Here is a 27,701-nt window from a genome sequence, read left to right on the forward strand (position 1 = left end):
CGATGGACAGGGGCGGGGCGACGCGAGGCAGCGCGAGCGGACGGGATGGGGCGGGGCGGGACGGGGTGGGGCGGGGCCCGGGCGGTCACGTGGACGTGAGCCCTCTCTCCGGCATATTTAAAAGGCGGCGTGGACCCAGTGACTTAACCCGGCGCAAGCTTCATCACTCAAATGTCCCGTGGCCGTGAGTTCTTAGGTCAAGGGCAAAAGCTGCCTGGCAGCAGGCTTGATGCAGCACCAAGTGGCCATCGTCACCGGCGGGGGTACGGGCATCGGAAAGGCCATCGCGACCGAGCTCCTGCATCTAGGTGCGTGAGCAGGCCCCTGGGCTACGGTACTCAGAGCGAGGGATCCTTAGAAGCTGGCGTAACCTGGGGTCGGGAGCCAGGGGGCCAGAGGCGGGCTTAGGAGAGCGTGAAGTTGCAAAGCAAAGGAAATGTAGCTGTGGGTGAAATTTAAACCGCGAGGGAGAGTGGAGAGAGGAGAGTTCTAAGAAAAGTTGTGGAGAAGCGGTGGATGATGAACCACTATTTGTAAACTAAAGGGAAAATTTAGAGCCAGAGATACTGTGTCCGAGGTGGGGATTAAGGAGACGTGTGGAATCATGCTATGGAACTAATTACGGATGTGAGTTTAAAATTAATTCTTTATAGGGAATTCCCCGGCTATCTAGTGGTTAGGACTCAGGGCTTTCCTGCCGGTGGGCCTGGGCTGGATCCCTGGGCGGGGAACTAAGATCCCACAAGCAGCGCTGCTGGGCCAAAAAAAAAAAAAAAAAAATTCATTCTATTTATTGCCTAATGAATGATTAGGAAACATGGGAAGACTTCATTTAGCTGGAAAAGGTAAAAGGCTCCCATCATATAATCTTCTCGAATCTCTTGTAATATTTACCTTAACTTGGGTGAAGGGAGGACTTTATAAGCAATAAACAAGGAAAGAAACCACAAAAGGGAAAATAGATAAATATGAAGATGTATATCCTCATTGAATTAAAAAATATATATGAATAAAGTTTGAAGGAACATGAAGAAAAACATTTACAATATACAACAAATTTATTATATAAAGAGATCTCATAAATAAATAAGGAAAAGATCTAACAACTAATAGAAAAATAGGCTTCTGTTATGGGCCAAGCATTTTAAATCAAGAACTAAAAAAAAGCAGTAAGTATATGAAAAAATAGTCAACTTTTTTGGCAATGAAATGCAAAATATAGCAATAAAAAGGTGCCATTGTTTTTTTAACAAAATTTTAAAACATTGGGGAAAATGAACGTGTTGGTGAGGAAGTGAGAAGGCAGGCAAGAATGTAAATTATTACGAGCTTTCTAGAGGTCAGTTTGGGGAAAAAAATCCAAAAGTGTTAACAGTATTTGTGCTGTATGACCTAGTAATTCCTCTCTCAGGAATTTACTCTTTGGAAATAATCAGGGACAAGCACGGATTTGTGTACAAGAATGTAGTGTTGAATAGTGAAACATGATAAGGGAAATGACTAAATCAGTAACAATGAAATATGCTGCTATTTAAACATCTTGCTATTGAAGATTTTGTTGTCAAATGCATACCATATAATTGAAAAAAATCAGGATTCTAAACAAAATATAGCATTCCAATTTAATTGTTAATGAAAAATATATATGCAGAAGAAGACTGAAAAGAAGTTTATAACATTGTTATCAGCAACTACTTTTTCTGGAAATGATTTGAATGATGAGTGGTTAAATTGTACTCATTTTTCAATTTTTTTTAATGAACATGTAAGTTGTCTTTGCTTACCATTGTGTTTCTAATGCCCGGCACAGAGTATGAACTTAAAAAAAAAAGTATGTTGAAAAAAAGGAAGAAATACGTCTTAATAAGAAAAAAAAAGGAAATTAGCATTTCTCAATCTGACCCTGGTGTAGCTTCATCACCATTACTACCCACTTTACTTCCAACACCAAGACTCTAACCCTGTTCAGGAAAATCCTTTAGAAAAGTAGAATCGGTTATCATTTCTGTGAAGGTCAGATACCAGGCTTCACAGCAGATTGGTCAGATCCTGGTTCAACCTTCCAATGTACTTAAAAAAAGAGTAATGTATTGGAAATGCATTTCCTTCAGTGAAAGAATATACAAATGATTTTTACTCTGACTTGCTCAGCTTTATTTTTTTATGCCAGGATTAATGGCTGTTTCCTGAAGATTGTTATAGAAGCCCAGATTGGGCAAATAAAATAAAATGTTAGCCAATTCAATTTCCAGTGAGAAGGCTTCTATTTTTTGGTGTGAATTACAAGCTGGATTTTGAGGCATGCTTTTTTAAAATAAATTTATTTATTTTATTTATGTATTTTTGGCTGCGTTGGGTCTTCGTTACTGCGCGCAGGCTTTCTCTAGTGGCGGTGAGCGGGGGCTACTCTTTGCGCGCTGTGGTGCGCGGTCTTTTCATTGTGGTGGCTTCTCTTGTTGTGGAGCATGGGCTCTAGGCGTGTGGGCTTCAGTAGTTGTGGCGCGCGGGCTCAGTAGTTGTGGCTCGCGGGCTCTAGAGTGCAGGCTCCGTAGCTGCGACGCACAAGCTTAGTTGCTCCGCATCATGTGCAGATCTTCCCGGACCAGGGCTCGAACCCGTGTCCCCTGCATTGGCAGGCGGATTCTTAACCACTGCGCCACCAGGGAAGTCTGAGGCATGCTTTTAAAAGTGATTATTGTGTTGTCTTTCACATCCAAATGATTTTGACTGTCCCTTTTCTGAGAGGATGCTGAAAGCCCTAGCTCACAAGGGCAGGATGTAGTGAACAGAATTGGAACCCTCTTCCTCTATTTGACAGATGCTCTTAGACCAGAGGAGTCCTGATTCCATCAAAGAATATTGAACCTAAGACCATTCACATTGAATTCAAACCAGATCCTTGTCTCTGTCCTCAAGTTAGTCATTCTCTTTCTGTGACAGTGGATGAAATGAAAGTAGGAATTGCAAGTGGAAATTGTGAGGCAAGACAGCACTCTTTCTTGCTCTGGTGACTAGGCTCTTATCAACACCAGGGACCTAGAAGGTGCTTAAATGTAGCACTCTGAGTTGAAGATTGAAAGGAGTCAGTATCAGCCCAAGCAGAAAAGCAATATATTTGGCTACAAATGCCTCTGATGTGGAAATAACTCATTATTTGCGAGTTACTTCTGTACCTTGTTCTAAGTAAGTTTATCAAGCTTTCTGAAGTTCTCTAGCGACTCATATAAACAACAGAAAAAGTCCATCCACATCATTTAGCATAAGGGTGAGGAGGAGGATATCATCTAATAATTTTCTAGTTTATTATAAAATAAGAGCATTGCAATACATTCAGGTAGTATGGAAGTATATAAAAGAAAAAAATGAGCTTTCCCATTCTGCCCATCTCCTAAATCCCTTTCCTGGTGATTTTCTATGAGTCACCCACATGCACACATATACACTTGTGTGTATTTTGTTATTTACAAAACTGTGACTATAGTATTCTTACTGCTCTGTAATTTTTTCTTTCCATGCTAGTGCATATAGTAGTACTTCATTCTTCTCTAAGTTATATAGTATTCTATTGTATGGATATGTAATAATTTATTTAACCATTCCTTTAATGGAAATTTAGGTTTCTAGTTCTACCCAGCACTGCAGCATTCTGCCTTGTAATACCTTTGCCCCCTGGTTCAAGTTTATATAGCAGTTAAAATAAATAGCCTTTTAAAGTTGTGTCCCAGTATAGCTCTGCTGATATTAGATAACTTTCCTGAAGCCTTCAGGGTTCAGATTAATTAGTGATAATTTAGTAAGCTTCTAATTAGATAATTCCTGTGAATAATCCTATTTATATTTTCATTATATCTCTTATTTGAGGCCTTGGACAAAGTCAGGCATTAATCACCTTAGTATTCTTGAGGATTTTTTTTTTTTTTTTTTTTAATGAGGCTTAACTTCTTAATGTGGATTTAGGAAGAGTTGTAGATGTCAGATTTCCATGCCTTGTTAGCCTGTGCTCTACTCTGGGAACTAGAGCAGTTAATGCCCATCTTTAAGGCAGAAAGATCAAAGAAAAGAAGGTGATGGGCAGAGACAGTGGCTAATCCAGGGGAACTTGTTTCTCCTTTCCATTTTATTAATCAGATTAGCTATTCCTCCTAACTCAGGGAAACCTGGCTGAGGGTTGGACCTGGGCTAGAAATGTGTATTTCAATTCTTTCCCCTCCTGGGAGTAGAAGCTTCCTCCTGGAAACAGAAGATGAAAGGAATAACGGTTCTCCTGACAGTATAATATATGCTTTATTGAAAATTATACATCGATTTTTTAAAAATAAATTTATTTATTTATTTATTTATTTATTTATTTTTGGCTGCGTTGGGTCTTCGTTGCTGCGCGCTTCTCTAGTTGCGGCGAGCGGGGACTGCTCTTTGTTGTGGTACGTGGGCTTCTCATTGCAGTGGCTTCTCTTGTTGCAGAGCACGGGCTCTAGGCACGTGGGCCTCAGTAGTTGTGGCACGCCGGTTCAGTAGTTGCGGCTCACGGTCTCTAGAGCTCAGGCTCAGTAGTTGTGGTGCATGGGCTTAGTTGCTCCACGGTATGTGGGATCTTCCCGGACCAGGGCTCGAACCTGTGTCCCCTGCATTGGCAGGCGGAGTCTTAACCACTGCGCCATCAGGAAAGTCCTATACATCAATTTTGATAAACTGAATTCTATTTTAAAGTTAGTCTTGTCTTGCAAAGAATTCATGGTGAATCTTTTTAATATTTGCTTTATAAAGCTCTCAGATTGCCTATCAGAATTTCCAAAAGTTGTCTGCATTTGTAACTCACTAAATTATAACCTAATCTTGAAAAATAGTTTTTTAAAGTGTCTTATTTTAATATGTGGAAGCTACCTCATCATGTACAACTAGAATGGTTGTGGTCAAACAGAGAGCCATTTTATTCTTTACCTTTCTAAGTGTCATTTATTGCTACATGAATATTGAATGTGGACTGTTTGTGAGTGTAATAATTACAATGACAAGGTCCCAATCCTCCAGTAGATGATAGGGAGTGGGGGGAGACTGTTAATTATCATACAATACTGGTTTAAATGCTGTATTAGAATGAGGTCAGGGATATGGGAGCATGTAGAAGGAGCTGCCAATCTGGGCTCAGTGAGGGAGAGGAAGGAGGGTCGTCAACATAGTTGTGATTATCAGTATAGTTCGCTTTAAATCTGCCATATACATCTGGGCTTCCCAGAGGTGGCGAGGCTCTTCCCTCTCTCTGTTTCAAGGCTGTCTTGGCACGTATTTCTGTTTTTTATATTTGTACATGAAAAGAAGGAAGCATTCTCTTTAGGATAAACTAACATGTAAGGCAACAATGAGCAATAAGGTTCAGGATTACTTAGTAAGATAAATGAATAGTCCAGTGTCTCATAGCTTAATATTTTTACTTAAGGAAAGCACTGGTGGAGTGTCAGCATTCCCGTGGGTAGCTCTTCCTTTTAGAGCTCCATTTACATACAATTCTAATTTCACTTTCAGTGTTACCAATTTTTATTTCTTTGCTGTACTTTCATCTTTGTTGGCCAGTCTCTCCTTCAGTCATTGGTTTTTGTAAAATGTCACATAGGTTTATCATTGGGAGACAAGGAGGCAACACAACTGCATTCTTTGCTGTCTGTGCACGAATTGAAGAACAGATGCACAGTGGCCAATCACTTACAGACAGTGAAAGAAGTGAAATGATTAGTCACTGACCGTGATGTACGTCTGTTATTCGCATGCTGATTTGTGGATTTGTACTGGCGGTGCAGTTTGTGTTTTATGCAATTACTCACAGTTAATCTGCCACGGTAACTGGAATTTGGACAGTGTTGTTTGGGGTCTGGTGTTATTTAAACTAAGGTAACTGAAATTAGCGTGTATTAGAGCTGAGCAAAACAAGGACTGCAGATACTTCTATTTCACCCTTCCTGGACATTGTGTAACAATTAAATGCTGTTCTCGTACATTTTATTTCTACATATGTTATAAAGCCTACAATACACTGATATCATTTTTACTTTAAACAATCACTACCTTTTAGAGAGATTGAATAGAAATAAGAAAAGACTTCATATTTATTTACTCATGTAATTACCATTTCCAGTTCTCTTTCTTCTTTTGTAGATTTAGATTTTCATCTGGTATCATTGTCCTTCTGTTTGAAGGCCTTCCTTTAATCTTTTTGCAGTGCAGGTCTACTTTAATGAATTCTTCTGGATATCATATGTGTGAGTAAGTCTTTAATTTGCCATTACTTTTGAAAGCTATTTTCACTGGGTAAGAGTTCTAGGTTCCAAAACTCCCACTGCCACCCGCATCCCCAGTACTTTCAGGATATTCCACTATATTCTGGCTTGCATTGTTTCTGAAAAGAAGTCTTCTGTCTTCCTTGTCTTTTTTGTGTTCTTTTTCTCTGCCTGCTTTTAATATTTTTCTCTTTATCTTTGGTTTATTTAATTATGTCATCAGTGCCATTCCTCGGCCTGTTTTTATTAATTTACTTTTCTCCTCATTCTGGGTTGTATTTCCCTGCTCCTTCGTATGCCTTGTGGCTTTTTGTTGGATGCCAGACATTTGAATTTTACCTTGTTGCAGGCTAGTTATTTTTGTATTCTTATAAATATTGCTGAACTTTGTTCTGTGATACAATTAAGTTACTTGGAAACAGTTTGAAACTTTGTAGAGATTGGGAACAATCTTTCCCCAGCCTCAGATTGTTTCCTTACTCTTATGTACCGATCAGTGCTCAGCTGAAGATCTGAGGGAACTCTACAGATCTCTGGAGTTCTCTCCCTGTGTACCTCCTTTCTCTCTGTGCCCTGTATAATCTAGCTGTCTTGGCCTCCCTGGACTCCCAACTTCATCTCTTCTACCCAGGAGACTGCTGGGCTCTGAATGGGTTCCTCCTCCCTATGCTGCAGCCTGAAGACTCTCTCTAGGCAGCAATCTGGAATAATAATAGGGCTCACATTGTTTGTGTTCACTCTCTTGGATCACTATCCTGTGCTACCTGATATGCAGTGCCTGGAAATCATTGTTGCATATATTTTGTTCAGTTTTTTAGTTGTTTTGGGCTGGAGGGTAAGTTCAGTTCCTATTACTCCATCTTGACCATAAGCAGAGGTCCTAATTCATCTTTTTTTACAGGAACACATGAAACATTTTCTAAACATTATTACTTTCAGAATTTGGACAACCAATGAAAACATATTTAGTTGTTCTTTGACTGTTGTCTCCTCAGGGTGTAATGTGATCATTGCATCCCGTGAGTCTGATAGATTAAAATCTGCCGCAGATGAACTGAAGGCCAGTCTGCCTCCTACCAGCCAGAGTCAAGTCATGCCCATAAAATGGAGCATCTGTAATGAAGAGGAGATAAAGCAAATCTATCTTTGTTTTTTTAAATTTTGTTGTAGTATAGTTGATTTACGATGTTGTGTTTAATTTCTGCTGTCAGCAAAGTGACAGTTATACAGATATATATTCTTTTTCATATTCTTTTCCATTATGGTTTATCACAGGATATTGAATATAGTTCCCTGTGCTATACAGTAGGACCTTGTTGTTTATCCATTCCATATGTAATAGCTTGCATCTGCTAATCCCAAACTCCCAATCCTTCCCTCCCCCTTGGCAACTACAAATCTGTTCTCTATATCTGTGAGTCTGTTTTTGTTTCATAGATATATTGATTTGTGTTTTATTTTAGATTCCACATATATGTGATGTCATATTGTATTTGTCTTTCTCTTTCTGACTTAGTTCACTTAGTATGATAATCTCTAGATCCATCCATGTTGCTGCAAATGGCATTATTTCATTCTTTTTAATGGCTGAGTATTATTCCATTGTGTGTGTGTGTGTGTGTGTGTGTGTATGTATCACATCTTTGTCCGTTCATCTGTTGATGGACATTCAGGTTGTTTCAGTGTCTTGCTATTGTAATACTGTTGCTGTGAACATTGGGGTGCATGTATCTTTTCAAATTATAGTTTTGTCTGGGTATATGGCCAGCAGTGCAGGAGTGGGATTTCTGGATCATATGGCAACTCTCTTTTTAGTTTTTTGAGGAATGCAAATCTATCTTACTTATTCATTCATTTTAATTTATAGTAGTTGTCCCTAAACCTGACTGTGCTTTAAGCTTTCCCATAGTAGCTATCTTAGATGAGGTTCACTAGAAGCAGAGCCTGTGAAGGAGATTCTTGAGCTAATGATCCATTGAGTGAGTGGCCTCAGGAGAAAGAGAGGAAAGGAAGAAATGTAGGGAAGCTAAGCAAGGACAGTTTCATCTGGAGACTACCTTTTGTGCCTTTTGCCCTTTAACTCATTTCGTAATGTCTGTTTCATCCTATCCATTATTCTGTGTTGGTAGCTTACAAATTAAAACAATGGAGAGGGTGATCCAGGTCCTTGGATAAATCTTACCATTAAAATTCCAAATTTAGCTTTATGATCTATGGGTATCAGATACTGGTAAATTATTCACTGATATAAGATTTTCAGGTTTATTCATTGTGACTACCTCTCCGTTTACTGTGGTTCTCAGAGTTACTATTCACTGTGAGACACTGCAAGCTCTGCTACTCTCCTAAAGCAGGTGATAAAGTCCAAGTAGCAAGTTAGGTTATTAACCAGTTCACTTTTAACATTTTATTTATTTATTTATTGAAGTGTAGTTGATGTACAATTTATATGTTACAGGTGTATAATATAGTGATTCACAATTTTTAAAGGTTATACTCCATTTATAGTTACCATAAAATATTTGCTATATTCCCCATGTTGTATAATATATTCTTGTAGCTTATTTTATACCTAATGGTTTGTACTTCTTAATCTCCTACCCCTACATTGCCCCTCCCTGCTTCCCTCTCCACATTGGTAACCACTAGTTTGGGCTCTATGTCTGTGAATCTGCTTATTTTTTGTTATATTCACTAATTCATTTTTTTTTATTAGATTCCACATATAAGTGCTATCATACAGTATTTGCCTTTCTCTGTCTGTAACCAGTTCATTTTTAATGTTTTTCTTTAGGTGAATAATTTGGTCAAAGCCACCTTAGACTTTTATGGTCAGATCAGTTTCTTGGTAAACAATGGAGGAGGCCAGTTCTTCTCTCCTTCTGAACACATCAGTTCAAAGGGGTGGAATGCTGTGATTGAAACCAACCTGACAGGCGCCTTCTACATGTGCAAAGCAGGCAAGTGTGACCAGTCATCCAAGAAGTCCAAGTGTCTTTATGTAAAGATCATAGAGAATCCTGAAAGAGAAATTGTTATGGGCTCAGAAGCTCCATGTCATCAACACTTACTGCCCTGATTTAACTTATGTACAACATAGCAATGCAAATTGCTGCATTTCTGGATAGTAATTTGGCAACATTTATAAAATACAAATATTGTTTGATCAGTTAATTTTATTTCTAGGAAGTTATCATGTAAAAATTATTCAGAATTTGTACAAAGATAGTGCTAAAAAGTGCTTCATAAAATGAAGGAAGACTCCACACTTATTTTGTTTTTAAGAAACGAATCTGTTAAATCTATTACAAGGACCTATTAATTAATTCAGTGAAATCTTCAGGGAGAATACCAGAGTCCACATTTTTTATGACTAATAAGTAATTAGCACACATGCATAGTCTTTAGATTAAAGCTTATGTTTCATAGGTGGTAATACTCAACCCCGAAGTTGGGTAACTGAAGAGTTCCCTTACAAACTATCCAAGACATTTTTTATGCTGTAAAATGTGGAACGAGTGTAATTCTGAACCACAGGGTCTTCACCCCAACATGGGTTAGGCTTTATATTCTTAGTATCTCTAAATCAAAGGTCTTGCAGACACTTCCAGCCTCATCTTTATCTAACTGGTAGTATACAGTTCTGTATTAATTGTGATACAGGATGAGCTGCTGAAGTGTAGAGACCCATAAAAAAGAGGAGCTTGAATAAGATAGTTGATTTCTCCCTCACATAAAAACTCAAGGTATATAGTCCAGGGATAGTATGGTAGTTCCATAATCATTAGGGAATAAGGATCCTACTTCTTGCTTTACTATCTTTGACATGTGGTTTCCATCCCATGGTCCAAAATGGCTGCTCCAGTTCCTGTCATTGTAACTGCATTCCAGACAGTAGGAATGAGGAAAAATGTAATACTCATTCTTTTTAACAGCACCATCTGAAAGTGGCGCCATTACAGTCACTGACATTCATCATCAGCTAGAACTCAGTTAAACGATCATACCTACCTATAAGGGATACTGGGAAATAGAATCTTTAGGTGAGTAGCTATGTACCTAAGTAAAAATTCAATTTCTATGTAAGAAGAGGAGAATGAGTATTAGGAGATAGCTTGTAGTCTCTAACCCACCCTTCATAGCTCAGCACTTCAGCACCTTCCAGCACTCAAGTCAGCAGTCTCTTACCAACCTGAGGTTCCTTGCCAACAGCCATTAATTAGAAGTCTGCAGAGTCTAGATTCAGTTATGATTTTTATTAGCCAGAATTGAATTAAAGAATACAGGGCCTATAGTTTTTGTTTTGTTTTGTTTTTACTCTAAACAATGGGACTTAGCTTTTGGTTTTGAAAACAAGGTATATGAAATATACATTTTTCTGTACCATAATAATAATAGTGGAAAACTGAAAACCATTTAAATATTCTAGAGTAAAATATTAGTTGAGTGAAGTTTTCTACATCTACAGGATAGAGTACTATGCAGCCACTAAAAATATAGGCATAAAAATATACTTCTCAATACGAAAAGATATTCCCAGACATCGAGTGAAAAGCAGGTTATAAAACATTCTATCCAGCATGATCACATTTCTGCAAAAAACAGTATGTATTTATATATGGCTGTATATGAATAGACATAATTCTGAAGGAGTTTATACCAAAATACTGACATATTATCTCTGGGAGGTAAAATTACATATTATTTTCATCTTTTCACATATCTGCTTTTTCTAGTTTTTCTAAACTGAACATATATTTTTTATGTAATTAAAATGATTTAAGTCATGACTATGCTGAAGTTCCAGGTTTTTCAACTTGTACTCTTTGACACAATATGCTATTTTTAAAGACTTGTGGGAACATCCACATATAAATTACTGGTGAATTTAGACTTTTCTATAGCCTTTAATTATTCATTTTACTAATATAGAAATTTCTTTCTCCCAGTTTATTTTTGGAAACCTCTTGAATGTGTGAAAAAGTTAAAGAAATAATACAGTGAACTCCTATTAGGCATACCTCGTTTTATTATGTTTTGCTTTATTGCACATCGAGCAAGTCTGCCAGCACTGTTTTTCTAACAGCATTTGCTTACTTTGTGTCTCTGTGTCATATTTAGGTAACTATCACAATATTTCAAATTTTTCATTATTATTATATTTGTTATGATGATTTGTGGTCAGAGATCTTTGATGTTACTATTGCAAAAAGATTACAACTTGCTGAAGGCTCAAATATTTTAAAATTAAGGTTGTACATTATTTTTTTAGACATAATGCTATCGCACATTTAATAGACTATAGTATAGTGTAAACATAATTTTTATATGCACTGGGAAACAAAAAAATTTGTGTGATTCACTTTATTGCAATATTGCTTTATTGTGGTGGTCTGGAACTGAACCTGCCGAATCTCCGAGCTGTGTCTGTATACCTTTCATTTAGATTCACCAAGTGCTAACATTTTGCTGCATTTGCATTCTCTCTCTGTGTCTTTCCCCCCTCTCTTCCTCCCTCCCATCTCTGGAGCTCATTTAGGCGGTGCTCTGAATCCCCTCTCCTCGAGCACCCTGAAACAATGGTCTCTTGCCTCTTAGGCAGGTCCAGACTTTTTCCCCGGACTCCCTCCCGGCTAGCTGTGACGCACTAGCCCCCTTCAGGCTGTGTTCACACAGCCAACCCTAGTCTTCTCCCCGGGTTCTGACCTCCGAAGCCCAAGCCTCAGCTCCCAGACCCCCCGCCCGCCCCGGCGTCTGAGGAGACAAGCCTCTCGGGCTGGTGAGTGCTGGTCGGCACTGATCCTCCGTGCGGAATCGCTCCGCTTTGCCCTCCGCACCCCTGTGGCTGCGCTCTCCTCCGTGGCTCCGAAGCTTCCCCCCTCCGCCACCCGCAGTCTCCGCCCGCGAAGGGGCTTCCTAGTGTGTGGAAACCTTTCCTCCTTCACAGCTCCCTCCCACTGGTGCAGGTCCCATCCCTATTCTTTTGTCTCAGTTTTTCTTTTTTCTTTTGCCCTACCCAAGTACGTGGGGAGTTTCTTGCCTTGTGGGAGGTCTGAGGTCTTCTGCCAGCGTTCAGTAGGTGTTCTGTAGGAGTTGTTCCACATGTAGATGTATTTCTGATGTATTTGTGGGGAGGAAGGTGATCTCCACGTCTTACTCCTCCATCATCTTGAAGGTCCCCCCCTCCCCGAAAGTCCCGCTTCTATGTTTTTTAGCTGATACTCTTCCATAAAAAGACTTTTAGTTACACCACAACCATCACTTCTCCCTATATATGTTATTATTATTATTATTATTAACTTTTTTAGTATACCACTATGGAATCAAGGATTTCTTTTCAAATTCATTGTTTCAAATGCACACATTGTCTCAAATTTAATAGAAATTTGTGTTTCTATGTTTTGCTATTACAAATAATTCTGTGATGAATAACATTGTAAGTATTTGTTTCATATTTGTGGACGTATATATTTAGGGTGTATTCGGGAAGTTGGACTGCTGGGTGAAGAGTAAATGCATCCTGTTAGGCATTTGCAAGTTTCTTTGCATTTTGCACTCCATCATCAATGAATGAGAATGCCTGTTCCTCACAGCCCCACCAAAAATGTGTCTTGTCAATTTCTGGGCAACTCTGATGGGCAAGAAATAATATCTCAGTGCAGCATCTTTTCATTTGTTGAAAGGCTACCTGGATATCTCTTGTGTGTGTGTGTTTGAATTGTATTGCTGTCTTTGCACGTGTTTCTCTGGGGTTCTGATCATTTTCTGACATTTTCAGTGTCGTCTAAGAGTAGTCCAATTTCCATTACAATCTGTGCAGAGGAGCTTAGACTGACCTGCTGATCTTTTGGGTCATTGTCAATAATTACAAGGGCAAGAGATGGGCCAAAAAGCAACTCATATCTCCCATGGAGAGAGAATTCATAGCCCAAATGCCTACCAGTGGGTGAATGAATAAACAAATCGTGGTATATATGTATAATTTGCTACTCAGAAATGAAAAGGAGTGAACTATTGATTCATGCAGCAATGTGGATAAATCTGAAAATAATTATTCTGAGTGAAAGAAGCCAGATAGAAAAGAGCATGTATGTATGATTTCATTTATATGTTTAAGTCCTAGAAGCATTGAAAACAAATTGTTAGTGCTAGATTCACTGAGAGTTAGATATTATTCTGCCTCCTATTCATAAATTACAGGAAGAAAATGAAGCAGTGTGGCAGCCTTTAGGGTGGTTTATCGCTCATCATCTCTTCCTTCACACAGTGTAAGACATTTCAAATCATATCTGATACACAAATAAGGCCTTAGTATTTCAGAACATTTTCTCAGTGAAAGAATGGCTGTGAGATGTTATTCAGATGCCAAAATGAAATCTCATGGAACTCCTAGTCCATATAAATGCCCTTCCTTCTCTTCTGGGCTTTTGCTTCAGAAAAGTGGCTGGAACAATGCCTCATGCGACATAGTCACCATCCTGCAGCTGAACTGTCCACCATCTGTTCTGTTTTGATGGAGGTCACTTTTTTCTCCTGGAAGGGGAGTTTTTACAAACCTCGTGGTCCATTCAGGCATCTCATCCACCTGGACCTCCCAGTAATGCCAGCTGGAATCAAATCCTTCAGAACCCAGGACTACTGGATAAGCCATACATCTCTCTGGATAAACTCTGCTTTTTCTTCACAAATGTCACCAATTTTTTTTTAATCCTCAGAGACAGAGAGACTAGGATGTGCTGTTTCAAGATCCAGAGTAACTTTCAGTTTCTGTGTAATTTTCTGCAGTGCCAAATACTGCAGAGGAAGGCCGTCTCCTTCCTTCCTTATGGAACGAACAGAGAGCTGGGCGCTTCAGGCTTTCACACCTGTCATGGGTGGTCTCGACATCCAGCAGCACTTTCCCTTCTGACATCACACTCTTCTCTGCCAACTTCTTCAGTAGATCTTTGAGTGTGGAGATGTAGTCTGAAAATGCTATTGTGTTTGCATTGAGTTTGTATTAAATGTCCTTCTCGGCTAACCTTGAGAACTATGTAGGGGAGAATAAATGATTTTCCCTCTGCCCTTCTGAGCTCTTAGCTGAGACTCCTGTAATAAAAGACAGATGAACAGGAGAAAAACAAATAGAAGTTTATTCGCATGTATACCTCATGTATACATGGGAGGTACCCAGGGAAAAATGAGCAACTGCCTGTCGTGGCTTCGAATTCAGGGCTAAATACTATCTTAATAGGGAAAGGAGAGAGGGGAAATAGGCCTCTTGGGGTGGGGAGTATATGATTTTTAGGAAAGATGAATGGGCCCTTTGAAGAATGGATGGGAGGTATGAGAGTTGGTGACAAAGTTTGTCCGCATGTGGTGTCGACATCTAGTCTCCCGTCATGTGACAACAGTCAGCCTTCCCTGGTTGATGAGACCCCCAGGGAGGGGATTTATGACCCTGCGTTCCTTTTAGCCAATGAGGGGGGTCCAGAGAAAGCCTCTCTCTGCGTTTGCTGTTTTTCAAGTGCCCACAGCTGAAAATAATCAATATACCAGCGCAGCAGCATATTTGGGTGGCATCCCACTCCGTTCAACTGCCTCTCGCTCACATTCAACAGTGTGGTCCAGGTGCTCAAATTCAGAGAGTAATTTCTGTCTCTGATTTTCCAACTCTCTCTCTCTCCCCCTCCCTCCATTCCCCCCACCCCCCCCCCCACCCCCGCCAGTCCTTAGTGGTTTTCTTTCTTGGGTGGCTATTTGTTTCTGAACACCTGCCACTTTCTTCTTCAGGGGCTCTAGGTCACTGCTGAGCCTTTTCCTATGATGAGAGGCAGGACCTCATATGGTGGCCCTGGTGGTCAGGGGATGAGTGCAAGGGGACAGACACCTCTAGGTTCCCCTCACAGAAAATTGCCCGAACTCGACTATGCTTCCTGCATATGCTCATCTGTTCTGCCCCCGCCTCTTGCTCCTGGTGGTGTGAAGCTGCGTGTTCACCGTCGTGTCATCCTATCCAGCCGGGCATTACTCCAGAAGGGCCCCTCCTAGCATTGGTGGCAAGCAAGGAAACCTGTCCTATAAGTCCACCTGGGACTGTTGGATGCAGAGTGGCACAGGTGGTGGCCACATTTGATGGTGGTGAGGTTGCTCAGGTGATTCTGGCAGATGGAGCCGTTGGTTTCTGCCTGGAGTCCTGCCAGGGCTTTTGCAGCCAACATGGGGGCTGAGGGGGACTTTCTTCAGGAAAATGGGGCTATGGAGGTGCTCTCTAGTGAGGAGTGGGTACACTCCCAGATCTCACATACTTGGTTCTGAGGACCTTTTAATTAGAAATTCTAAGCCATAGTATGTCTATACCTTTTTGCACCATATGGATACAGACATAAGTATTTGAACCTCTTCTCTGGAAACATATTAAAATTAATTTAAATTTTTTTATGTCTAGAAATTCTGTTGGTACTATTTCTAGCCTGAAGTATGAATTTCATATCCCTTATTATCTAAAATTGATTTAAAAAATAACCACACTTGTAACCCTCAAAATTACCAATTTGTTTGTTTTCTTCCATAATCAAAAGTTCTTCAGAATATTCGTCTTATGCACATGATGATTTGGGGGATCTTATGTGGGCCTTGACTTACGTGAGATTTGTTTGACTATCAGATAGCTGTGGTTTTGCTTTAATATTGAAGGACCTGGTTCTTTCTTATGGTTCAGACAGGGACTCATAACAAGAACATTGTTGTGGGACTCTGGCAGTCATTGGTACACCTATCAATTTAGTTAAGGGAGACATACTCAACAGAAGCTGATTGTAATGTTTGTATTTTGTCTTTTAAAGGCATAGTGGAGCTGCGAGAGAAGGTGTTTACAACCTCACCAAATCCTTAGCTGTGGAACGGGCCAGCAGTGGAATAAGGATCGACTGTGTTGCCCCTGTAGGTAAATGTTCACTATGAAAGCCGTTGACAAATTGTGTTCTTCTGATTGCATTTGTGTTGTTAATAGAGGTATTTGTTAATATGCATGTATACTAGAAAAGATTGGCTTTTAAAAATAGATAAAACCAGAAAGAAGTATTCTTTGATTTACAACCAGATTGTCAAGAAGGTTAAGTTAAGCCAATGATTCTCACTCCTGGCTGTATATTAGAATCATCTATGAAATAAAAAATAGTGGTATATAAGCTTGACTCCAAACTATGGAATCCAGGTGTTGGTATTTTTTAAAGCTGATTCAATTGCACAGTGAAGGAAATTCAAGTTCACCGTGAAGGTTGAGAATCGCTGCTTTAAAGAATGAATTTTTCTAGATTATCTTGTTATTTCTTGGTATATCACTAATCCTTTATTAGGAGAGAGAGAAACTTAAAGTCAAAGTTCTAGGAAGGAATTTCCAGTTGAAGATCAACTATAAGTCAAGGGAAAATTTCTCTGAAACATAATGTAAATGATAGGGAAAAAAATAACAATTTGTTCAGCTTTAAACACTGTCATATTATATGAAGTAAGACATAGCTTAAGTTTCCTTGGGCATTACATATTGGCTATGTACTCCAAGAGAGATAATAAATGAAACGTCTCACACATCCGGCAAAACTCAGCTCGAATTCACTTCTCTGTGATGATTCCTGGTCATTGCTAAGATAGTAATCATCCCTCAATCTGAAACTCTGTAATATCTGGGGGTATTACCTATAGATCTATCTATATAGTATCCATAGATATTGTTATCTATGCTACTCAGTGGGAACTAAGCATGAAGTGACTTGTAGATGTTAGAGAAATCTCATCTCTAACAAATGCAGGTTCCTAGCCAGAAACTTCACATCCCTGCAATGCTTTGGGGCTGACATTACCTTATCTACCTTACTCTCAAATATTTATATGGTACATTAGATATAGTTCCATTCTGAATGTTGATACTTCGGAATACTGGCCTCCAAATGTGTATTTCTTGATAACCTTTAATGATGTGTTGGTATTATAAGCGCAATACTAAAGTCAGGTTTGTCCTCCACGGATGTTTTTAGGTTTAATGTCTAAACCTTAATACTAGTGGAAAATTCCATCCTCTTTATTTATTTATTTTTAAAATTTATTTAATTTATTATTTTATTTTTGGCTTCGTTGGGTCTTCGTTGCTGCGTGCGGGCTTTCTCTAGTGGTGGCGAGCGGGGGCTACTCTTCCTTGCGGTGCGCAGGCTTCTCATTGTGGTGGCTTCCCTTGTTGCAGAACACCGGCTCTAGGTGCGTGGGCTTCATTGATTGTGGCTTGCGGGCTCAGTAGTTGTGGCTCGCGGGCTCTAGAGTGCAGGCTCAGTAGTTGTGGTGCACGGGTTTAATTGCTCTGTGGCATGTGGGATCTTCCTGGACCAGGGATCAAACCCGTTTCCCCTGCATTGGCAGGTGGATTCTTAACCACTGCGCCACTAGGGAAGTCCCAATTCCATCCTCTTTAAATAAAAGGTTACAAATTGTTTAATTGGAAACCAGTATATTACCCCAGTATTGTTTGAAGTAATTAATACTGCCAAGTTTCTTCATCTTACTCTCATCCCTCCTGTTTCCTCCCCTTTGAATAACCTCTGCTGTATATAATTATAAGCCAGTAATAAATAGCTTTATCCTGTGTTGAACAGTTTTTGAGTAATTTTTTTGGCTTTATAAACCATTGAAAGCTACTGAAAGCTGAATAAAAGAATTCTTAAACAATTAAAATTTAAATTTATTTGTATTGGATTTAAATTTTTTATTTGTGATTTTTCTCTAGGTAAGAAGCCATGAAAATATTGCATTTTCTAAGTCCTACTTAACCATAGGCCAGTTTTCCATTGTAAAACATGGAAGCCTTAGTGGAAGGTAAAATAGACTTCCCTGACCCATTGTTCCCAGTTAAGGGCTTCTCTGATCTACTCGTATGATTATGCTTTCAGAAACCAAGTCTTTTATGAAAAAATCTCGAGCTTGGCTGGTTATTATGGGAGGGGAGGTCACAAAGTGAGCATTCAGATAATCCTTTTGAGTAGTGGTTGACTGTACTTCTTTGACCATTTTGAGAAAAATTAATATTAGAAATGTTAACTTTTCTATTAAACTTAAACAACTTGGTATTGGATGACAGACTGCCTTGTTGTCTTTACAATTAAAATTTAATTTTATGTACTTTATTTTTTCCTGTTTTATTTTAAACATAGGGAATCATTTATTCCCAGGCTGCCTTTAACAACTATGGTCATTTGGCAAAAGACTTATTTGAAGGGTACTTTCAGAAAATCCCAGCTAAAAAAGACTTGGAGCTCCTGAGGAGGTGATGTATATATCTAACATTGGTTGGAGTTACTTTGTTTTATACTTTGGAGACTGGTAATATTTTGGTGTCCTTTTTAAATAGTCTGGTTGGCTAATAGAGAAGATTGCTCCCATGCCAAGAAGCCATTTCTCGTGTTCCTTCTGGCTCCCAGGAATCCTATCCTGATGGTGCTTTGAATACTCACAGGAGCGTTTATTCAGGAGTGAATGCAGTGTGGATTAAGAGCAGCATGTTTTTATTGTTTCATTGTACTTTCCAGCTACTTTGTTTTATCACGTGGCGTTTATGGTACACAGAAACCTAAGCAGGTCAGACAATTATGACAAAATGAAGTTCCATACACGATTTCTGGAAGGTGGCCAGTTTTAAGTATGTAAAAATCAATAGCTTTCTTAAATGCCAGCAAGATCAGTCTTAAATTGTAATTTTTTTTAAAAAAGGAGATCTTTTCCACAATAATAATAAAAACTAAAATACCTAGAGTAAACTTTAAATGAAAAAATGTTTATTACTGAAGAACAGAAAAAAAGACCAGAATAAACACAGACATGTAACATTCCTCAATGGAGAGGCTCAATTTGACTAAAAACAAGTTTCCCTAAATCAGTGTATACATTTAATCTATTTTGGAATTAATATACTGATTCGAAAGTTTGTCTTGAAAAATATTTATGCCAAAACTGCCAAAAATGTTTTGAAAAAGAATAATGAGGGGATTTGACCCTCCTGCTACCGAAACATACTATAAAACTATACTTATTTACCACATCGGGGGCTGGTACTAGAAGAGGTTAAAATTAGTGGAACAGAATGGACTCTCGTATCAGTACCATATATATACGGGGAGTTTATAGGATAAAAGTAGCATTTCAAATCTGCGAGGAAAGGATAAACCATTCAGCAAAAGTCTTGCAGCAATTGGCTGTTCCTTTAGAAATAAATTAGAGCCCCCTATCTCATATCACATGCAAAATGATTTTTAGATATATTAAAATGCTAAATATAAAAGCAAAGCCATAAAACTCTTAGAGGAAAATGTGTTCTAATTCCTAGAGCTAGCTTTCATTATCAGTTTGATGTATATCCTTCCAAAATTTTACTGTGCATGCTCAAAAATATTTTTATTTACAGACTTTTTTGCGAAAATGGGATTCTACTGTATGTTTTCTGCCACTTGCTATGGATGTAGCATAGTATATTTAATTAGACCCTATTGTTGCACATTGAGATTCTATTTATATTTTTTATACTTCAGTAATTCTGCAGTGAACAACCTTCAATGTAGTCATGCACTCTTGGGTGAGGAGGTAACTTTCTAGAAGTAGAATTCCTGAACTAAAATAGACTTGCATATTAAATTTTAGAAGATACTGTTAAATCCAACATTTGATGAGCTATTTTGAGCAAGGTGCTTGGATTTTTATCCTGAAAACTGAGAGTGATTTTTAAAGAATTTTAATCAAGAGAATGATCTAACTAAATTTTTGTTTTGGAGAGGACACTCCTTCTATTTTATGAACTATATTTTCTATATTTACTGTATTAAAAATTGAAATTGAGAAATTTAAGAAATATTTATGAATTCATTTAAAATCATCTTAATAAAGGCATTACATGCTATGAATAATATTTTTACTGAAAAATAGCTACATTTTAAAATACAAAAGCAAACTTTTTTTTGCATTTGTTTTACATTTTTTACAAATGGCTTAATGTATGGCTTAATAGAAAACAGCTGGACTCTCACATCTGCTTCTGCATTCAGTCTGTTGCAATATGTTGTTTTGGTTAAAGCATGTGAAGTAAATCTGGCTTCATGCCAGTTGGAAAAGGGAGGAGTATTTCAATAGCCTTTTTGGGTAATTGTGGATATTCTTCTTTGATACTCAACAAGTAGCAGTTTCTTAAAGATTAATTGCAATGTGGAATCTGAAACCATGTCAGTGAACTTTTTTACTCTGTTACATTAAAATTCCTTGGTATTCCTTGCACTTTTACTGGGTCTTTCACCCATAGATGATTTTGTAACATCAGACATTGGTCTTTTGGAAAATATGGGTTCACTGAATTACAGACATCTTCTAAATGTTGACACACAATTCATGATACAGTATCAAAAGTTCACATTTGTTAATATCACCACCAATCTCTTCTGAAAAATCTTTAAGTATTAGAAAACTGTCAAACTCACAGTGACATGTACAACTTTTCCAAAATTCTAGTTTTCACGTGAAAGCTCAAATCTTGTCATTGACACCAAGCACTGTCAGTTGTTTTCAGCTGCTTGACGTGGCAGTCTCACTTGGTTCATTTTTGGAAAAAATGTCTGCCAAATACCCAAGTGTGAATAACTGTAGTTTGTTAGTCATTCTTTCAAGTAAAAAATGATGTTTTGTGAAAAAAGTGACTAGTTCGGTTCGTAGCTCAAGCACACGTTCTTCTCCTTGAGACAACCTTTATACTTCCATGTGCAGCACAAGAGCTGAAGGTGTAATTCTCACCTCATCACACAGGATATTAAAAAGATGTGTACTCAATAGTTGAGATTAATAATTTTCAATGCTCATCAAGGACATCTGAAAGTGAAACAGACTTCCTCCCACCAGGAGTGCTTGCTGGTGAAGAGTATCATGATCATGCTAGTATAATGATCCCTACTTCACGTTTGTGTTCCTGCCGTGATTTGTGCTGAGGCTGCAGCTATTTTTCCCGTCACGGCTTTGACACCGTTAGTACAAATGTCAACACTGTGAAAAAGGTAGATAAGGACTCAGTATTGTTATGAAAACAGTTTTGACCTCGCAAATCCCCTGGAAAGGTCTTAGGTATGCTCAGGGTTTTGCCAACCGTGCTGTGACTAATGTAGGTAATACCTTCAAAAAGTTTACTTGTAAGGGGAAGAAGAGGTGATGAATTGCCATGAGTTGCAGAATAAGGAGAGCGTTTCAGTCTCTGCTTGATAGGGTCCTAGCATCCCTAGGTCATGTTTCCAAGCTACTCTGATTGCCCCAGCTAATCACTAATGCCCTTTTTGGGGCAGAACTTTCACAACAGGCTATTGGTGAACTGCTTATCAGTGAGTTGTCTTCTTTTAAGTGGCGGTTCCTGGGACTGAGTCAGGAGGGTCAGTGTAGCTGTAGTTTTAAAAGGAACTGCCAGGGCTCCTGCGGTGCCCTCAACGTCTCTTAGAAGGGAGTGCAGCACTTGGCAGGCCCTTCAGACGGCTTATACTTACACTGTACACTCATTTTACAAATTAAGAAACCAAGAGCCAGTGAGGTTCAGTAACTTGCCTAAGGCCATACTCAGGTCATGGTACTAGGATTCAAACCCAAGTCTACTTATTACTGCAGCCCTATTTACAATAGCCAGGACATGGAAACAACTTAAATGTCCAGTGACAGATGAATGGATAAAGAAGATGTGGTACATATATACAATGGAATATCACTCAGCCATAAAAAGGAACGAAATTGGGTCATTTGTAGAGACGTGGATGGACCTAGAGTCTGTCGCACAGAGTGAAGTAAGTCAGAAAGAGAAAAACAAATATTGTATATTAACGCATATATGTGGAATCTAGAAAAACGGTACAGATGAACCTATTTGTGGGGAAAAATAGAGACGTAGATGTAGAGAACGGACATGTGGACACGGGGGTGGGGGGAAGAGGAGGGTGGCACGAATTGGGAGATTAGGATTGACGTATGTACACCACCATGCATAAAATAGATAGCTAGCGGGAACATGCTCTAAAGCACAGGAAGCTCAGCTTGGTGCTCTGTGACGACCTAGATGGGTGAGATTGGGGTGAGGGGATGGGAGGGAGGTCCAAGAGGGTGGGGATATAGGTATACATATAGCTGATTCACTTCATTGTACAGCAAAAATGAACAACATTGTAAAGCAATTATACTCCAATAAAAATAAATAAATAAAAAATAAAATAAAATCCCTGTGATCTTTAATAAACAGAGCTGAAAGTAAACGGATAACTGAGCTAAAAGAGGTGTTACCCACATAGATGACGTGGATACAAGTTGCTAGACTCCTGTAGTGTTTATTGACTGATAACATGCCTGATTTAGTACTTCATGTTCATCTGTCAAATGGATTCCATTAAAATGAAAGTTAGGAAGAATCTATCTGAAGGTATTATAATAGTGCTTAATTTGGTAATTATAAAAATTTTTTTAGTTCATTTTACCTCCATGTTGAGTTCCAAAAGTAAATCAGGTATCGCGAATATTTATGTCTTTTATTAATACCTCGCAGGTAGTTTCAGTCCAATTCAGTATTATTTAATGGTGCCTAGTCTGTTGGCAAAACACTGTATTGAGAGCTAGGCAATGAAAGATCCCTTTATTTGAGGGGGAGAGGTGCAAAAAGATTCTTTACCTCTGTCAACATTTATTAAGTAGTTATTTTATGCTAAACGCTGTCAAAGGATGGAGCCACTGCTCAATATTTGAAACAAAACTCAGCACAAAACCACATTTATTGCTGGTCAGGCACAGTCTCTTGGAGTAGACTACTGAGGCTTTTTTTTCCCCCCCCTTGTGGGGAAGTATGGTTTTAGAGATTTGCAGAAGTCATGGTCTTGTTCGACTGTCACTGTACAGCTGATCATGTTCTGTGCTCTAGAAATATAAGTCTGCTCTCCAGGATTTCTGTGTGTGTCATATCAGTAATGTTCTTCTGCTACTACACTTGGTAAATTTTGCTGTAGATTGGATGTTCCTGAATAGCCTTACTCATTCATTCAACTAATAATTTGGAGCCCCTACTATGTGCTCAGCATTATGGTAGGAGTTGGGTGTTCAGTAGTGAAAAGAAGTGTGCACAGATATTTAAAATTCCCAAATAATCTTTTTTTGTTTTATTTATTTATTTTTATTGAAGTATAGTTGATTTACAATGTTGTGTTAGTTTCAGGTGAACAGCAAAGCAATTCAGTTTCATATATATATATATATATATATATATATATATATATATATATATATACACACACACACACACACACACACACACACACACATATCCTTTTGCAGATTTCTTTTCCATTATAGGTTATTATAAGATATTGAATATATACTAGTGTGTATCTGTTAATTCCAGACTCCTAATTTATCCCTGCCTTTCCCCTTTGGTAACCATAAATTTGTTTTCTATGTCTATTTCTGTTTTGTAAATAGGTTCATTTGTATCATTTTTTAAGATTCTACACGTAAGTGATATCATATGATATTTGTCTTTCTCTGTCTGACTTATTTCACTTAGTATGATAATCTCTAGGTCCATCCATGTTGCTGCAAATGGCATTATTTCATTCTTTTTTATGGCTGAGTAGTATTCTGTTGTATATATGTACCACATCTTCTTTATCCATTCATCTATTGATGGACACTTAGGTTGCTTCCATGTCTTGGCTATTGTAAATAGTGCTGCTATAAACATTGGGGTGTATGTATCTTTTCAAATTAGAGTTTTCGTCTTTTCCAGATATATGTTCAGGTGTGGGATTGCTGAATCATATGGGAGCTCTCTTTTTAGTTTTTTAAAGGACCTCCATACTATTTTCCATAGTGGCTGTACCAATTTACATTTCCACCAGCAGGATAGGAGGATTCCCTTTCTCCTCTCCAGCATAAAATTCTCCATTATTTTAAGTGCTACAGAGGATAAGGTCATGGTACTAAAGGCATATAACAGGAAGAAAAAGACATCTCGAGAAAAACAAAAGCAATTCTATAATCATGTTAAAAGTGGTTGTTGATAAAATGACCTCTGTTATCCTCTTCCACACACACTGCTCTTTTGGTTCGTGGCTTGTGTTAGTTCAGGTCCTCAGAGAAGAAGATGCCAGGGAAGAGTAAGATGTGCTTGAGACTTCTGGGGAATGTGCCCATGGAGGGTAAAGGGCAAGGAGCCTGAGAAGGCATCCATAGCCTTCAGACTGTGATGGAGTCTGACACCTGTAACAGAAGGAGGAAGAGAGGAGTGGGCAGGAAACACCTTGGACTGTAGCCATGGTTGCCACACGTGCGCGAACACAGTCACAGTGGGGCAAAAGGGTATCAGGAGGCATTCAGTGGGTCACCTGGTTCCCTGTCCCTCCCTGTCCCCACTGTATAAGAGTAGCTCTGACTCCTTCTGCTGGTGATGGCAGCTCCTTTTCTCACCAGCTGGTACCTGGTCACAGGGAGTCCAAAGTGCCCTAGAATCAGACACAGTTTAGTTCAATGGAACCTTGCTGTGTCCCTTGACAAGAGTTGCCCCTTTGGGACAAGGACCTCCAACGCCGCAGATCCCAGAATTGCAGGGCTGGGGAGGACAGAGTCCCATGGTGGATCTTAGGGAGTGATGGCAAGTAGGGCCGCTCCCTCTTCCACTCCTCGGTTCCCAACGTGTTCCCAAAGCCAATGGGGACACGCGTCCTGAAAAACAGTACTCCATCCTTTCAGATGGTCGATGGCACTTCAGCTGTGCCTTGGCTGTTGTAGTCTTCTGTGAGGCTGGCTGCTTCTGGAAGTGTGGGGTGTGACACAGTCAATGGTTCCATGATCAGGGACCCACTCTGATCACCTGGTTGGATGCTGGTGCACGGGATTCCACACCTGTGGATCCCACCCTGTATAAGCCCCTAGATAGCAGTGATGTCTGAGTCGCTGTGAACAGGAAAGGCAAACTCTTACCTGGAATGGTATCTATCACTTCTCTCACTGTAAGGTGTGATACAGATAGTACGCAGTCATTTGAACAGGGAAAGTTTAATATAAAGAATTATTAACTCTAACAGGGGATTGGCTAGTAGGAAATAAAGGGAACTTTAAAGAATACAGGAATAGTAGACAGAAGGAGTAGCTATACAGGGCTGATAGAAAGAGAAGAGCCCATCCACCCACCCCTCTGCCCAAGGGCTGAGGGAGGGCATGACTGTGGTTCACTGGATGGCAGAGAAGTCACTCGTCATCTGTGGTGCTCTGCTGGTGGAATTTGCTAGAAATCTGCCCTCTGGAACTTGCCAGAAATCTGCCCTGTATGGTGTGGGGGGCAGCTGCTGCAGTTGCTGGCCACGGTGCACTGCCGCCTGGGGGCTGCCGGGTGGCGGGCAGTACAGGAGTCTAGAAGCAAAACCCTTTTCCTCCCGCGTCTCTCCATCGCCCTCTACTGACAAAGCTTTGGTGCTAGCTGGCAAAGGAGAAGCTACGTAAAGGGCCTGGATCCATTTTCACGGAGCAGAGAAGCAGTAAATGCATAACTGACCCACGTGTCGACTTGCCGTCCAGCAGCACTTGTTCACCACGAGGAACGTGCCATCTCGGGGCTCAGCGTTGGTCTCTGTGTGGACAGATTGGACATTCAGGGGCAGCACTAACTATATGGACCTTGGGTAATTGGGGTTACATGCTGGATTTCTGCTTTCCTCCATCCCTGAGCCCATGGTGGCAGTTCTGGGGTGGCCGATGAGGAAGCCCGCGCAACACCGACGGGCTGAGTCTTCTTTTCTGCTTGGTTGTTCTGTGCCTCTTCCATGATGGGTGCTTTCTGGGGAGCATTCCTGTGTGAGACAGAAATAAACACTTTGTGCCCACTCCCCTGTGTTTATCCACATGTCTCTACCCCAGACCCCCTGGCTTCCAATCTTTCAGTCCTTTTCCTTCCAGGTTCTTGGCCAAAGAACCAGACCTTGGGCCACTGTGCAGGAATCTGTACATTCTCACCTTGGGCTTCCTTTCTTTCGAGTGTGGATACCAGCTGCACTGCCTGCAGACTGCCTCCGAGAAAGATTTTTCCCACTCCACTGTCTTACAGGGCCACCCCTGAACGTGGCTATAATGAAGTTCTGACAACGGTGAAGGAGAGAGAGAAGGAAGGAGGCCTGGGTAGGAAGAGTCTCAGACTGCCACACGGTCGGAGGAAGGGTCCACCAGGCTGACCTATCAGCTGCCCAAGTTTTTGGGCCAAAGTCACCCATTGGTCTCTCAGGAATGGGTGTGAATTAACAGCTTAGCTGTGCTCAGTCGAGGTGGGAGCAGCCCAAGGGCAAATGCAGTGGTGGATCCACCGGTGCGGCAGCTGGAGCTGTCAGTCAGCTCTGTTCCCCATGGCAGGAGATGTAAACAGTGCATTTTCATGGCTGCCACGGGGCTAGATGCTGTACCTGTGAAAGTTACCATTGCCCACATTTGTTTTTTGTTTTTTTTAATAATTTTCGAATTTTATTTTATTTATTTTTTTATACAGCAGGTTCTTATTAGTCATCAATTTTATACACATCAGTGTATACATGTCAATCCCAATCTCCCAGTTCATCACACCACCATCCCCACCACCCCGTGGCTTTCTCCCCTTGGTGTCCATACGTTTGTTCTCTACATCTGTGTCTCAACTCCTTCCCTGGAAACCAGTTCGTCTGTACCATTTTTCTAGGTTCCACATACATGCGTTAATATACGATATTTGTTTTTCTCTTTCTGACTTCACTCTGTATGACAGTCTCTAGATCCATCCATGTCTCTACAAATGACCCACTTTCGTTCCTATTTATGGCTGAGTAATATTCCATTGTATATATGTACCACATCTTCTTTATCCATTCATCTGTCGATGGACATCCTTGTGTTGTTCCTGACCTGAGAGGAAATGCTTTCAGTATTCACCATGGAGAATTACGTTTGCTGTGGGTTTGTCGTATGTGGCCTTCATTATGTTGAGGTAGGTTCCCTTTGTGCCAACTTTCTGGAGAGTTTTTATCATTAATGTGTGTTGAATTTTGTCAAAAGTTTTTTCTGCATCTATTGAGATGATCATATGGTTTTTATTCTTCAATTTGTTAATATGCTGTATCACATTGATTGATTTGCATATACTGATGAATCCTTGCATCCCTGGGATAAATCCCACTTGATCATGGTGTATGATGCTTTTAATGTGTTGTTGGATTCTGTTTGCTAGTATTTTGTTGAGGATCTTTGCATCTACATTCATCAGTGATATTGGTCTGTAATTTTTTTTTTTTTGTAGTATCTGTGTCTGGTTTTGGTATCAGGGTGATGGTGGCCTCATAGAATGAGTTTGGGAGTGTTCCTTCCTCTGCAATTTTTTGGAAGAGTTTGAGAAGGATGGGTGTT

General features: G+C 39.6%; 1 protein-coding gene across 1 annotated transcript in view; it reads left to right on the top strand.

The window, feature by feature from the left end:
• The first annotated feature begins 86 nt into the window (after positions 1–86).
• Positions 87–27,701, top strand: part of MREG (melanoregulin) — a 113,606-nt gene continuing 85,991 nt past the window's right edge. Inside the window, exons 1-3 of the mRNA XM_082397686.1 lie at positions 87–308; positions 16,094–16,190; positions 18,449–18,561. Of these exons, the coding sequence (XP_082253812.1) occupies positions 172–308; positions 16,094–16,190; positions 18,449–18,561 (347 nt within the window). The 5' untranslated portion in view covers positions 87–171. The remainder of the gene's footprint in view (positions 309–16,093; positions 16,191–18,448; positions 18,562–27,701) is intronic.

The sequence above is a fragment of the Balaenoptera borealis genome, assembly GCF_965194805.1.
Source record: "Balaenoptera borealis genome assembly, chromosome: 6".
NCBI classification, from domain to species: Eukaryota; Metazoa; Chordata; class Mammalia; order Artiodactyla; family Balaenopteridae; genus Balaenoptera; species Balaenoptera borealis.